Consider the following 13,822-nt stretch of genomic DNA (forward strand, 5'->3'; position numbering starts at 1 on the left):
GTAATGCAGTTGATTAACACGGTACTTTACAATTCTGTATTTACTGCACCTAACCATAAATCTGTAACACTGTATAAGTTGTACTGCACCATTACAAGGGCACATATAAAGGAACTATGCTTTACCCATGTGTCTGTTTGCATTTCATGTCAGAGGTTTAGGATGTAATCAGCCAAAGCATATCCCTCTAATGTGTACTTGTCTCAACCCAGAGCACTAAATGTAATTTGTCTGCTTCATTTCTATGCTGAGTTACTTTGACAAGTTTTACACAAGCTGCAGTATTTACTGGTTACTTAGTTTGTCTGGCTGAAAAGACAAAAGCCCCTCCAGTTCAACCATAAAGTTATAATCCTACACCCACAGTTGATCCAGAGGAAAAGCAAACCATGATGCAATTTGCTCCTGCAGGAGAAAAATTTCCTTCCTGATTTCCCGAGAGGCAATGGGATATTCCCTGGATCAACTTTACCTATAAATGGTAACCACTTATATTCTGTGTATCCAAGAGAGAATCCAGGCCTTTTTTAAGCAATTTACTGAGCTGGCCAGAACCAACTTGACTGAGTCTGAGTCTCCACCTCAACGCTGGGAGGCCTATAACAAAATCCAGTTGACTTTTGTAGTACGCACCCCCATGTGCAGTTCCACCCATAATGCTTCAGCCTCATCACACTCTCAAACTAGGTCCTCTTTCACACTCTCTCTGAGATCACTTCTCACATGGACACCACCACCATTCCTATTTACCCTGTCTCTCCGAAAGAACATAGCCAGGAATATTAATGGCCCAGTCATGTGGAGAATGAAGCAAGATTCAGCAATACCAATTAAATCCTAGTTCTGTTCATGCACCAAAACTTCCACCTTGCCTATTTTTGCTTGGCAGACTTCTGGCACTGGTGAACAAACTCTTTACTTGACTACTTGTGCACACATTTTGCATATTTTCATACAATTACTACCAATTCCACTGGTAGTTTGTAACATGGGAACCTTATCTGCCATAACCCCCCCCCCCCATCTTTCCCCATTCCACCCACCAATAAGTACGGACCCCTGTCTGATCTGTCTGCTCTGTTATAATCCAATTCTCCCAACCCCTCAATCCTAGTTTAAATACTCCTAGTCTTCCCATAAACCTCTCCCCCAGCACAGCAGACCCCCTTCCATTAAGGTTTGAACTGCTGTAATGCTGACACTCAGTGGCTAAATATCTCCTTGCCATGGGAACTTTGCCATACTGAAGCCTCTATCTGCTCAACCCAGCTCTGATGAAGGGAGCACCCTTCGAAATGCGTTAGCCTTCATTCCCCCCCCCTTTTTTTTGGATTATGGTTACTTATGCCTGTTATATCACGTTGTGAGTATATTTCCTTTATAATGGTCACTATTGAGGTAATGCGCAAGGTTTGTGCGCTCTTTCATCTTCTACCGTTTTATCAAGCTTCCCCAGCTTTATGATTAGAGCTGCACAACCTCTGATCACCAGCGGATGAACACACAACACGCTGCTTGTTACTAACGCCCGTTTGATCTGAGTCTTTTGAGCGCAGAAGATAATGGATCTTTGGTGACCACCACATGCTAAACCCTGGCAGCAGGGAGACGGCAAACTATTCAGTTGAGGCAATCCTGTTGACACATTATTTTAGCAGTCCTGATTATAGAATCTTCTACTACTGTCTAGGCCATCCTGCACTACCCACCACCACCCCTCCCAGACGGTCTGCCCTCCTGGCTGTTGGGGATAGCGGTGATCTCCAGGGCTGCCACACCTGAGCTTGCCAACTCCACGTCTTCACCCAACTTGGCAAATCTGTTTGGGTGCACAAACCAAGGGCCAGCCTTCCCCTTCTGTGAGCCCCTACCACTCTCTCTCATTACAGTAACCCATCTTCCTACCTGATGATACTGATTAGCCCCTCCATCAATCCCATTAGCTACCTTCTCAGAGCAGAAGACCCCTTTCAAGGTTGTTGGTTCTGCCCAGTGTTGCAACTTGCTCCTCCAGATCTCTAAGGTGAGTTTCTAGAAGGGAAATTCGCTCGCATCTGTCGCAGCAGTATCCATCCTGGAGCTGTTGCTCCATTGTTGCATACATGTGGCACACTGTGTACTGCACAAAACCTTCAACCCTGCTAGCACTCATCCCAGTTACAATATTAATAGGAAATATCAGTTGTCACTTATAGGTTGGTAGACTCCTGTTTTCCACGCCGGTTTTTTTTTAACTGCACTTATCAAATGTCCACTTGCTCAAAGGTCCAGCAAGCAAAATACAGGCAAACTTGAGTTCTACAGCAAGTTTTTATATAGTACCTGTGACCAATTAACCCCTCCCCTTGGTTAGGTTTTTAGACCTAAATGGTGATATGCACAGGGAAAATATAAATAGTCTACTTTTTCCTTTTTAAGGTTGTTTTAATGTTATACATGTATTTAAATTATGTTTAATACTTTTCACTTTCTAGGGTGAACGCAATGAATCTGCAACTGTGAATGATGAGCAGGCTGACAATGATGCCAGGGTAATAAAGCTGCCACTGATCCATATTTTTTTTTTTATTATTTTTTTGTGTATCTCATGTATGGTCTCATGTCTTAATTGCAGGCTCTTTACGAAGCAGGAGAAAAGCGCAAAGGAACAGATACGTCCATATTCATAAATATTCTCACTGCAAGGAGCTTTCCCCAGCTTCACAAAGGTAGAGGGGGAAACTAGAATCTTTTCCGTGAATACACATGGCGTTGTGATTGTACTGTTTGCCTGATAGGTTCTGAAATGACTTGGTGGTCCATATTTTCAGAATTGTATTTAATTTAGATTGTAGGCTCTCCCTCAAATGTTCTATGTATGCTGGTGTAATTGGCATTCTGTAGGGCAGGGGTTGGCAACCTGACTATGGCAATCAATCCATCAATCTTGGGTAGGTGATGGGTGGATGGTGTTCCTTCCATGCTGAATGTCCGATCCTGAACAGAAGTGGCAGCAGCATTTATTGAAAATAATCTCTATTATCCTCCAGCAGCTGAAAGCCTGCTTCTCCAACCCCCATGCCCCCCTCACAGCGCTGCTGGTTTCCTCTCCTCTCCTGCCAGCTGCTGTGGGGGATTTCAAGGCAAACAGTGGGGAAAGGGGCTGGTAAATGTAATTTACTGGCCCCTTTTCCTGAATGAACAGTGAGTGCTTTAGCGATCATGCTCTGTACATTCATACCTGAAGCATGGTAAGCTATTTACTATGCTTTGGTTTGTGAATGAACAGGAAGCCACTGCAGAGCTCTTCCCATTTCATTCTGTGCAGCTGAGGCTACAGAAATGGAGAATGAGGACTGTCATCAATCTCCTTATTGGATCTCAAAAAATTGTAAAAAATACTACAAACCTAAAATAACAAACTAGTATTCCTGTCCTCTGCCCTACTGACCCCATCCGTTGCCCTTTTGACACTGTTCCCTTCCAGGTAGGCTAATTGTGTGTTTTTGTGTTTTTTGTTTTTTGTTTTTCATTCATGTAGATCTCCACCTCGCAAGGGTTGCCTACCCCTGCTCTAGGGCAATGACTAGGTAACAGGATTGGACACCCAGAAAATAAACTGGAATGTAATACACTGAGCAAACTAAAAGACTCGCTCTTGAGAGAGGTGTGAAGTGTAAAGCTGGCCATACATGGATTGAAATTCTGCTGGTAAAGCAGGGACCAGCTGAATTCTGATCCATGTACGGGCAATGTGGTTTTATAAAGGTCTGTCCACTAATTATTTTTTTTTTTGTACAACCACCCTGCCTACTTTCCCCTGCTCAATCAATCAGTGCTGCAGGCTATAGCTTACAATGCTGATTAGTGTATTGTGGTGGTAAAATCTTCCTGCTGTCTGAATACAATAGCTCAGCGGGGGTGTGGATGGGGGATTTGAGTCTGTGTTTGTGGGTGGTATTTTTTTTTTTTTCTTGTTTGCTTTTTTTTTTTCCCAACCTGCTGGCTGAAAAAACTGACTCGAAGGGTGTTTTTAGGCAAATGTACAGTCTGTTTATACAGGTAGAAAATTGTTGTCCTGTGTTTATTGTAGTTTTGTGGGCAGCACAGTGGCTTAGTGGTTAGCAAGTCTGCCTTGCAGTAAATGGGTCATGGGTTCAATTCCCGACCATGGCGCCTCCTGCATGGAGTCTGCATGTTCTTGTGCTTGCCTGGGTTTTCTCTGGTTTCCTCCCATGCTCTAAAAACATGCTGGTAGGTTAATTGGATCCTGTCTAAATTTGGCCCTAGTATGTGTATGTATGAATGTAAATTAGGGACCTTAGATTGTACACCCCTTGAGGGTTAGGGACTGATGTGAATGTTCAATATATATGTAAAGTGCTGCGTAAATTGACAGCGCTATACAAGTACCTGAAATACATAAAATATTGGTCATTAGTAAACTTATGGGCACTGTTCTCAAGGCAGATGTTATCTCTTCACTGATTGTACTGTAGGTAGCAGAATGCTGTGTACTTTGGAGAATTTTTAAATGTTAATACTTCTGTTTTTCTGTAGCCTCTTCACATGCACAGTCTACATCCATAACAGGCTGAATGTTTTTGTGTGTTTTTTAAATTGGCATATTTTCTGTTTTGCTGGCTGCAATTGTGTTAACAAAACCTGTCCTGAGTCCACATGTCAGCTATGCTCACACTGTTACCAGAGCTTTAGGTTCATTTTCTAGCCCCAGGCTCCAGTAGGTTTCCTGAAATCCTGTTTTTCCACATAGTGACTTGCCTCTAATAATGCTTGTTTGCTACAGCCCTGAAGTATTGCCTGTTTGTTTCTCATATTGTCAAGTGTGCGCCATGTTCTGATTCTATTACTAGTCAACTGCCATCTGCACAGGTGTGCTTAAGTGCTGCAACCTGGTACACCCCCAATAAAGCCCATCCCTCATTCTTACATGGTGCTCCTGTGAAGACCTGGTGTGTGCTTACTGTGTTCCTTGGCTTCTTAGAACACAACACTATGGTATTATGGTAACACATGGTACATGCATTGGTGCAATATGCCATTCATCTGAATGGCACCCCAAAGCACCTTAATGTCATACATTGCAGTACAATGCACTTCTGTTGGCAAGGTGCATTTAGGTTCCATTCTATGAGCCACATAGGCTCACATACTTCAACATACAGATACCAGACATCCAGGTTTTTTTTTTTTTTTTTTTTCTTTACACAAAAATCTGGCTCTCTCATTTGCACAGGTGTCTGAAGAATATAACCTTATACATTAGGGGAAAGTCCATCACTCTTTGCAGGGTGCTCTGGTGAAGGTTCATGTGCTTAGATTTTTCTCTGCCATTTAATTTAAAGGGGTTAAGTGTCCTTTTATGACACAGAGAATAGCTGCGATTCAACGGATCTCAGCTATTCTCTGGTCATTCACAGTTTGACACTCAGGAGATCATGTCAGCCTTTCTCTGGAGATCTGTGTTCTCCCTTCAGATTCTCCAGCCCAGAGCTGGAGAATCGGAGGGACCGAAAACTAAGCAGAGATAATTTACCTCTGCTTAGTAAACTGATCTTTTACTGTAATCTCGTGAGATTATAGTAAAATCAGCCGTTTTTCAGAGTTTGTAGACCGTTTTCCAGCGTTTGGAGACCGTTCTCCCTTCGTTCGGAGAACTGCTTCATAAACAGCATTCACAGGAAAACTGTGTTCTCCGAGAATGCCGGAGAACTGAGCAGCGATCTATTACCGCTGGTTCACAAACGGACACCTTTATTCCCACTGCAATGTGCAAAATTTTTTCTCCAGTGCAAATTCTCTGCACTTTAACCTTTTTAACCCATTAAAGACATTATAAACTCTATTTTAATCTGCAAGGTGGTATTCTTTGTAGCCAATTCCATCACCTCTGCCAGAGGATTGGGAGAAAAAATATGTAATTTTCAGACTTGGGTAGTTTTTACCTCAACTGACTCAGTCCTTTATCCTCTTGGCTACTTTAAAAAAAAAAAAGTAAAATCTGGAGAAACATTGTGGCGTTCCCCTTAATAATTCACAAAAACCTTTATTCACACATAGGAACCTGGGTAGCCAGTAGAGATGATCTCAGACTTTGGTCTGAAAGGAAGTTTGGAATGAACACTGGCTGTTCAGATGTTTGCCCAAGTGTTTAGGGGGTTTGGCATAACCAAAAATGACAACGTTCAACTGTCAATGATTGCTGAGTTTCAGGTGATGGCACCCACTGCATCTATACCACTTTTTGTCACCTGGCCTATTCACTTATATGGCTGGGAATCTCTGGCCCTTGTTGGCAAACTAGCAGGGATCAAAGTGCTTGCATCATTTCAATAGGGCCACTAGAATGTTCTGTTAGCTTGTATGGTGTTTGACTAAAACTGCAGTCATGTTCTTCATGTAAGGTGAAAGTCAGTTAATATAGAGCTTAATTGAATGGATGTTGTACATACTACTGACCAAATTTATTGCAGTCTAAAACATTGTAGCTGGAGTGAATGTAGTATAAGGTTGTGCTATTGGTGCAGTATCTAGTCTGCATATATCATTTATGCATTCTTTTTTTCCTTTAGTTTTCTCCAGGTATCGTGCATACAGCAAAAATGATATGTCCAAGGCTATAGATCTTGAGCTGAAGGGAGACATTGAAAGCTGTCTGATGTCACTTGGTAAGTGAGTTCTATCATTATGATACAAAGTGCTGTATGCAGTATGAGCAGAAATAAGTGATATTAGATATAAACCTAGTGTAAACTTAGTTTTTTTTTTTTTTTAAAGATAATTAACCCCAAACCAAAAAATTGGATGTTGTGGCTTGCCTATCATTTAGATGTGATGGCTGCATCAGGTTTGTTTTTTGGTGGGTTTTTTTTTTTTCCCCCTTTTTGGTTACTGGCCAGATAACCAGATGAAAACTAATCTCCTGTATTGGTGTCCTCATTCTGGATGAAGGGACACAACAGACAGCAACATTGTCAGTCTTGGTGGAGGGAGGGTAGTGTTAAATGTATTAACAGATTAAAGCGCACTAACAAATTTAAGCCAAAAGCCAGCACTTTATTATCTGTTACAGTGAACAGATGGGTTTACATGGAAAAATAACACTGATCATTGTAGGAATCCATGCCAGGGTTAAATGGTTTGTCTTATTCTTGTGAAAACCTGATACCAGCTGGATCATCAGATGAAAATAAAGATTAAAAAAAATGCAGCCATCACATCTGAATTGGTAAGCTGCAATAAGTTTGCATCAGAGTTTTACGTATTTAGAGAGGAATGTCTATTCTTTATCAGAATCAAACCTATCAATATCTAACTGAAATATAAGTAAACTCTAACAAAAAAGCAATACAGCTGGAATTGCAGCTTACTGCTTACCAGTATGGTGTATATGAACAGGCACCATAGGAAGCAATGTTTTTTCACATGTCATGCAGATTGGATACAGTTCAGACAGCACCCAATCTGCATGTACACTTTATTGTCAAAAGTATTGGGACACCCCTCTAAATCATTGGATTCAGGTGTTTCAATCACCTCCATGTCCATATGTATGTAGAAGCAGTCTGCATGCCTAGATGCTTGATTTCAAACATTTTGTGAAAGAATGGGTCGCTCTCAGGACCTCATTGCACAGGTGGCAAACCTATCACAATAACACACTTTAATACACAAAGTCCATCCGTAAATTTTTTCCTTGTTAAGAAATATTCCACGGTCAATTGTTAGTGGTATTATAACAAAGTGGAAGCAACTGGGAACAGCAGCAACTCGGCCACAAAGCGGTAGGCCACATTAAATGACAGAGCAGGTAAGCGCATGCTGAAGCGCAGAAGTCGCCAACTGTTTGCAGAGTCAATAGCGAAAGACCTCCAAATGTCATGTGGCCTTCAGATTAGCACAAGTGTGTAGAGCACTTCATGGTATGTGCCTCAATGGCTGAGCAGCTGCATCAAAGCCTTACATCCTCAAGTGCAATGCGTCTGAAGCAGTGGCATAAAGAGCACTGCCACTGAACTCTTGGTCAGTGGAGATGTGTTCTCTGGAGTGACTAATCGTGCTGCTTTCTGGCAATCCGATTGGCCGCTTCTGGGTTTGGCTTTTGGCAGGAGAACGATTCTTTCCTGACTGCATTGTGCCAAGTGTAACGTTTGGAGGTGTTTAAGGTGTTGGGCTTCACCCCTTAGTGCCAGTGAAAGGAACTCTTAAGGCATCAGTATACTAAGACATTTTGGACAATTTCATGCTCCCAACTTTGTGGGAACAGTTTGGGGATGGCCCCTTGCTGTTTGAGCATGACTGAAACCAGTGCAGAAAGCAAGGTTCATAAAGACATGGATGAGCGAGTTTGGGGAGTAGGAAATTGACTGGCCTGCAGAGTCCTGACCTCAACCTGATAGAACAAGTTCAGGGTGAATTAAAGCTGAGACTGCAAGCTCGGCATTCTCATCTGACATCAGTGCCTGACCTCACAAATGCACTTCTGGAAGAATGGTCAAACATTCCCATAGACGCACTCCAAAACCTTGTGGACAGGCTTCTCAGAGTTGAAGCTGATATAGCTGCCAAGGGTGGGCCAACTCCATATTAAACCCTACAGACTAAGACTGGGATGCCATTAAAGTTCATGTGCATGTAAAGGCAGGAGTCCCAATATTTTTGGCAGTATAATGTATGTGAACTGGCGCTAACTGCATCAAAAGTGAACCTGGTCTGATTGCCATCTCCTAAGCTCCTTGAGCTGAAAATGACAGCTTATCTAGGGCTATAAACTGTCTTGAAAAACTGGGCATACATTGATTGCATATGTTCTTGCAAATGGAATTTTTTAATAGGTTTCTAACTATTTGATTTTGCAGTGAAGGTTGCAACATCCAAACCAGCTTACTTTGCTGAAAGATTTCACTTGTCAATGAAGGTATGTTTATTTCATTACTGCTTACAAGAGGCCACTGATGTCCTAACAAATATATACAACATAAAGTGGCCATTTCCAGTGCATTGCAAGAATGTACACTTTTTTTTTTTTTTTTTTTTTTTTTTTTCCACACAAGGAATTGCCTTGCAGTTAGGGCACACTTTAGAAATAAAACCCCAAAATTTTGACCTCCACCATTTTTTTTTTTTCTACATGTCACACCACAATATAGGGCATTACCATGCTCTGTAGTGCCCTGCAACACATTTGCTTCAGAGATGTAGTTGCTTGCACCTGATAAATGGTACTCATTCACATTTTCATGCATCAAGGAGGGTTACACAGTTACACAGTTACACAGTTACACAGTTACACAGTTACACAGTTACACAGTTACACAGTTACACAGTTACACAGTTACACAGTTACACAGTTACACAGTTACACAGTTACACAGTTACACAGTTACACAGTTACACAGTTACACAGTTACACAGTTACACAGTTACACAGTTACACAGTTACACAGTTACACAGTTACACAGTTACACAGTTACACAGTTACACAGTTACACAGTTACACAGTTACACAGTTACACAGTTACACAGTTACACAGTTACACAGTTACACAGTTACACAGTTACACAGTTACACAGTTACACAGTTACACAGTTACACAGTTACACAGTTACACAGTTACACAGTTACACAGTTACACAGTTACACAGTTACACAGTTACACAGTTACTTTTTTTTTTTTGGTGGTGTTCCATCTCTCCAATCTAAGCATTGAAAGTGTGGTCTCTGTAACTTGTGATGAGCTAGTGATAACTCCAATCTTTAACACAGGCAGTGACTCTATCGGGTGACACCTTTTTTAGATCTTGTGAAGTTTATTCCATAAACTGAGAGAATCTTACAATGAACATCAGGTCAAAAGATCATAATGTGATCTACTTCATGACATGAGGCTAGAAGCTGAAATGCATTACTGGGAAAAGGGGTGGGCTATCTATACAGCAAGAACTAAACCAGAGGAAAGGGAGGAGCAGGGACAAAATACTTAAAGGCATATGACAGACATGTGTAACATGACAGTTGGGGTTCCCTATACATGTGTTTTTAAAAACACCACCATCAATCACAGTATTGTGTGAAAAAACAAAAAGGCAGGTACGTTTGGAGCAGATGGGTCTTGTGTAAAGCACCAAGGTTATCACTGGTTTAGTTTCAGGGCTCAAGCATACTTAAGGATGTGTTGGCCTCTGCTACAATGCAGTATAGTCTGCCCATTGCGCTTTAGTGCATCTACCCTGATTTGTCAGCTTCATGACGGCTCTGAAAAGGTGAAGATCCCATTTTCCATTCCTATGGATCAACGTTTTCATGAGGTGTTTTTGTTTTTTTTTTAAATCGTGCATTTTGCAATGTTTAACCTTTACTGAAATGGTTTTACAGAAAGAATTACCTGGTGATCCTGCCAGTAGCTTCCTTCCCACTGGCAACACTCTGCAGGCTGCTCTCCCTGCAGCCTTGCCATTCCCCTGTGTTCATGCTCCAGTTCTCTCAAACATGTAAACTGTAAAACATTCTGGAAAAATCACCTGACATTTCTTTCTGAAAATGCTAGCTGTCTGGCTTTAAGTGACTGACCAAGAACAACTCTACACATTGGGAATTGGGAATCTATTATCCAAATTAGTTTTACTGCTCAAGATTTACTCCATATGCAAGCCAGAGGATATGATAGCTGGGTAGCTAGCATTTTCATTAGCAGGCAGCTTATAGATTTTGGTGCACATTGAAGGAGAGAAATTGAGCAAATGCCATCTGGCTTCAACATGCCATAGGCATTCCACTGTGCAGTCAAGCTTGGCAGGTGTGCTGGTATGCAGAGTTTAGAGGTCTGGGTTTAGTTGAATATTTTTATAATGGGCTTGCTGGGTTTTGAGTCTCCAAGGGTACTAGATAAGATAATGGTAAGTAAAGGCATTTCCTGGTATCAGTCTAGTTGCATTAAAACCTAGGGAGGCACTTTAAAAAAATAAAATAAAAAATGGACAGACTTTCATTCGTTTGGAATAAAGTTACTCTGTGTTAGTGTGGTTTTTTTTTTTTTTCTGTGGTATGTTTTTGGAATTTGACGAGATATAGAGATATAGAAATTTTTTTTTTTTTTCTTTTAGGGATCTGGAACCAGACATAAAGACTTAATAAGGCTCCTGGTATCTCGCTGTGAAATTGACCTAAAAGAGATCAAATATCACTATAAAAATTTGTTTGGAAAGACACTGCGCACGGCTATTATGGTAGGTATAGGTTTGCGTTCAACAGTGCAAGGAGAAGAGTATATGCAGAACACTTTAAGTGTCCATGAGTTACTACAGAGACATTGATGCTCCCAAGTATATTTAACTACAAGTTGAACTGGAAAAAAGTGGAGAACAGCTGCAGATATGACTTAGACACATGGCTGAGCCCTTGTTTTAACATACAATTACATCATACCTATAGTGTTCAACTAGAGCCAGCAGTACATTATGAAAGTGTAAACCACTACTACCACCTAGTGGAAGAACTACTAAATACAGGATAATGCCCATGTTCTTATAAACAGCATGCTAACACCCCCCACTCAACTACTTCTCATTAGTCCCATCTTATTTTGGAGCTCTTCAAACTTTGGCTTTAGATGTTTTGTCAGTGTCTGTAGAAGAGAATGTGATTTATGCTTGCGTACTGTGAAATTGATAAGATTATAGCAAAGTCTTAAAGCTAATGGAGTCTATCAATTTGTTTCATTTCTGGCATTGACTTCTTCACGCTTTGCAAGATTTAAAAATCCTTGATTGTCCTCAAACTGTAGGCTGAGACTCCGGTCTTTGAAGATCTAAGTAGCTGCTGGAACTAAATGACATCTTGACACGCATAACCTGCCATGATGTTCAGCTTCTGTTAGATATTGCCACTAAGATTTTGCTTTTTGTTGGGCAAGAGTATTGAGCTATTCCCTAATTGCAGTTTAAATATTTTCTGAATTCTGGGTCCTTGTTTGCAAATTTCAGGTTCATGGCTTGAGTTGGTTTTAGGTACTGAATTAATTTAGTTCCATTCCAGTTCCCGTTGGCTCCTACATCTGGACATCTAGTGATTCAATGTCTGAGAGAACCCATGTCCCTTTGCAGATGTTCCATGCACACTAGCTTAAAAATAAGCTCCTAGCAGCTACTTGTGAGCAGGTTTGAAGGTGTGTGTGTGTGTGTGTGTGTGTGTGTGTGTGTCTTGCCATTCTTATTCAAAGACCACTTGTCCTTTTAAGAGGGGACAGGACACAGGCTCCCTTCCCTCTGTTCCTTTGATCCACTCCTATTGCTTGCCAAGAAAACTGAGGCTTGCTGGGAATAGCAGTACTATAAGGGCAGATTTTGCATTAGGGGCATATTCGTTGTTTACACTTTCACTAGCATTCATTCACAAATTGCCTTAACTGATTTAATACCACCATACCTATTCATACAGCCTGGTATTGAAGTGGTTATACCAGGATCATGACTGCAGCTACAGTCCTGATTCTGGGTTGGTGATTCTCTAAAGGTAATCAGAGTGGCTGTAGAGTCGCTGGATTACTTTTACAGATGGCGAAAGGCCCACTACCAACACACACCACCCTCCCTTCACCCCTGCTGTCACCTTTTTTTACCAGGCTCTCCCAAGTCATCAGGGAACCCGGTAAGGATGCAACCAGCAGCAACTGCCTCCTCACAGTGAAAGGAACAGATGTTTCTCCAACTGTCTGATGTCCAAAACCAGAAGTGAAATCCTCATTGCTTCTGGTTTCTGTTTCTTTGGTTACCAGCTTGTGAAGCAGCAAATCAAATAATTTTTTTATTATACAGGATTTACATAGCACTGACAGTTGGCTCAGTGCTTTACAATATAACAGGAGACAATAGGAGGGCCCTGCTCCTTGGAGCTTACAATCGCTTGTAAACAATCTGTTTGATCTGCTGCTTTAAAGCCCAGAGGAGAGATGGGCTCCCAAAAGACCCGTCATGGCCCATGCTATCACAAGCTGTGAACATCACTTGTCATGGCAATGAATGGGATTTAAAATACTTTGAATTTTACACACTTTTCTTCAATAAAAAGTGCTCGCATGCAAAAGTGAACACGTGCATCAGTCCTGCATGCATGATAAACTGATTGTACCACACATGAGGTATCCCCGAGAATGTTGGTGAGAGCAGTAGTTCTGGTGCCAGACCTCCTGTGTAACTCTAAACTGGTAACCTGTAAAGGATTCTAAAATGTTTCCTACAGATAATTTAATGTATCATGGTTTGTCACAATTTTAAAGAATTTGGTATCTATTTCTTGGCATAACATCCTTTATATTTTTACAAAAAATGGGTATTCACTAAAATTCATTGGTGGGTTTTTTGTTTTTGGGGGTTTTAATTTGTACTTGAAAAACTTCTGTGCAAGTACAGTATGATATAAAAATTGCAACACCCACCATTTTATTCTCTAGGGCCTCAACCTCCAAACATTAAGCAAATTAAATTTCTAGCAGAAATGCAGGTTTTTTCTATAGAATTGGCACAGTAGGAAAGTGGTTAAAATTATTCCAGGATAAATTTGTCATCTGGTTGAGCATAAAGTGCTGAAATTGTGTGTAATGGGTTTATGGTTGACCATGGAGTAGTGGTACTGAAACCTGAATCTTAATATTTCTTCTAGATCACACTCATTCCTCTATTTCTAACGTCCTATATAATTCTGCATGTGCTAGCCTTTCAATATCTTGACAATAAAATTTAAAAACATTACACCAGCCAAGCTATCAGTTGTGTACTTCCTGTGACCTTTCCCGCACATTTCTTTTGCAGCCCTTCCCACTTTTT

The 13,822-nt window shown here is 41.0% G+C and overlaps 1 protein-coding gene across 1 annotated transcript in view; it reads left to right on the forward strand.

Moving 5' to 3' along the window:
• The window catches only part of LOC149451078 (annexin A1-like), a 38,475-nt gene that overhangs the window by 23,740 nt on the left and 913 nt on the right, over positions 1 to 13,822 (forward strand). The window contains exons 8-12 of the mRNA XM_089691074.1: positions 2,475 to 2,531; positions 2,615 to 2,708; positions 6,573 to 6,668; positions 8,859 to 8,917; positions 11,105 to 11,227. Coding sequence (XP_089547200.1) covers positions 2,475 to 2,531; positions 2,615 to 2,708; positions 6,573 to 6,668; positions 8,859 to 8,917; positions 11,105 to 11,227 — 429 coding nt within the window. The remainder of the gene's footprint in view (positions 1 to 2,474; positions 2,532 to 2,614; positions 2,709 to 6,572; positions 6,669 to 8,858; positions 8,918 to 11,104; positions 11,228 to 13,822) is intronic.

This window comes from Staurois parvus, unplaced genomic scaffold (assembly GCF_062004578.1).
Source record: "Staurois parvus isolate SC_StPar_1 unplaced genomic scaffold, SC_StPar_1.0 ptg000549l, whole genome shotgun sequence".
Lineage (NCBI taxonomy): Eukaryota > Metazoa > Chordata > Amphibia > Anura > Ranidae > Staurois > Staurois parvus.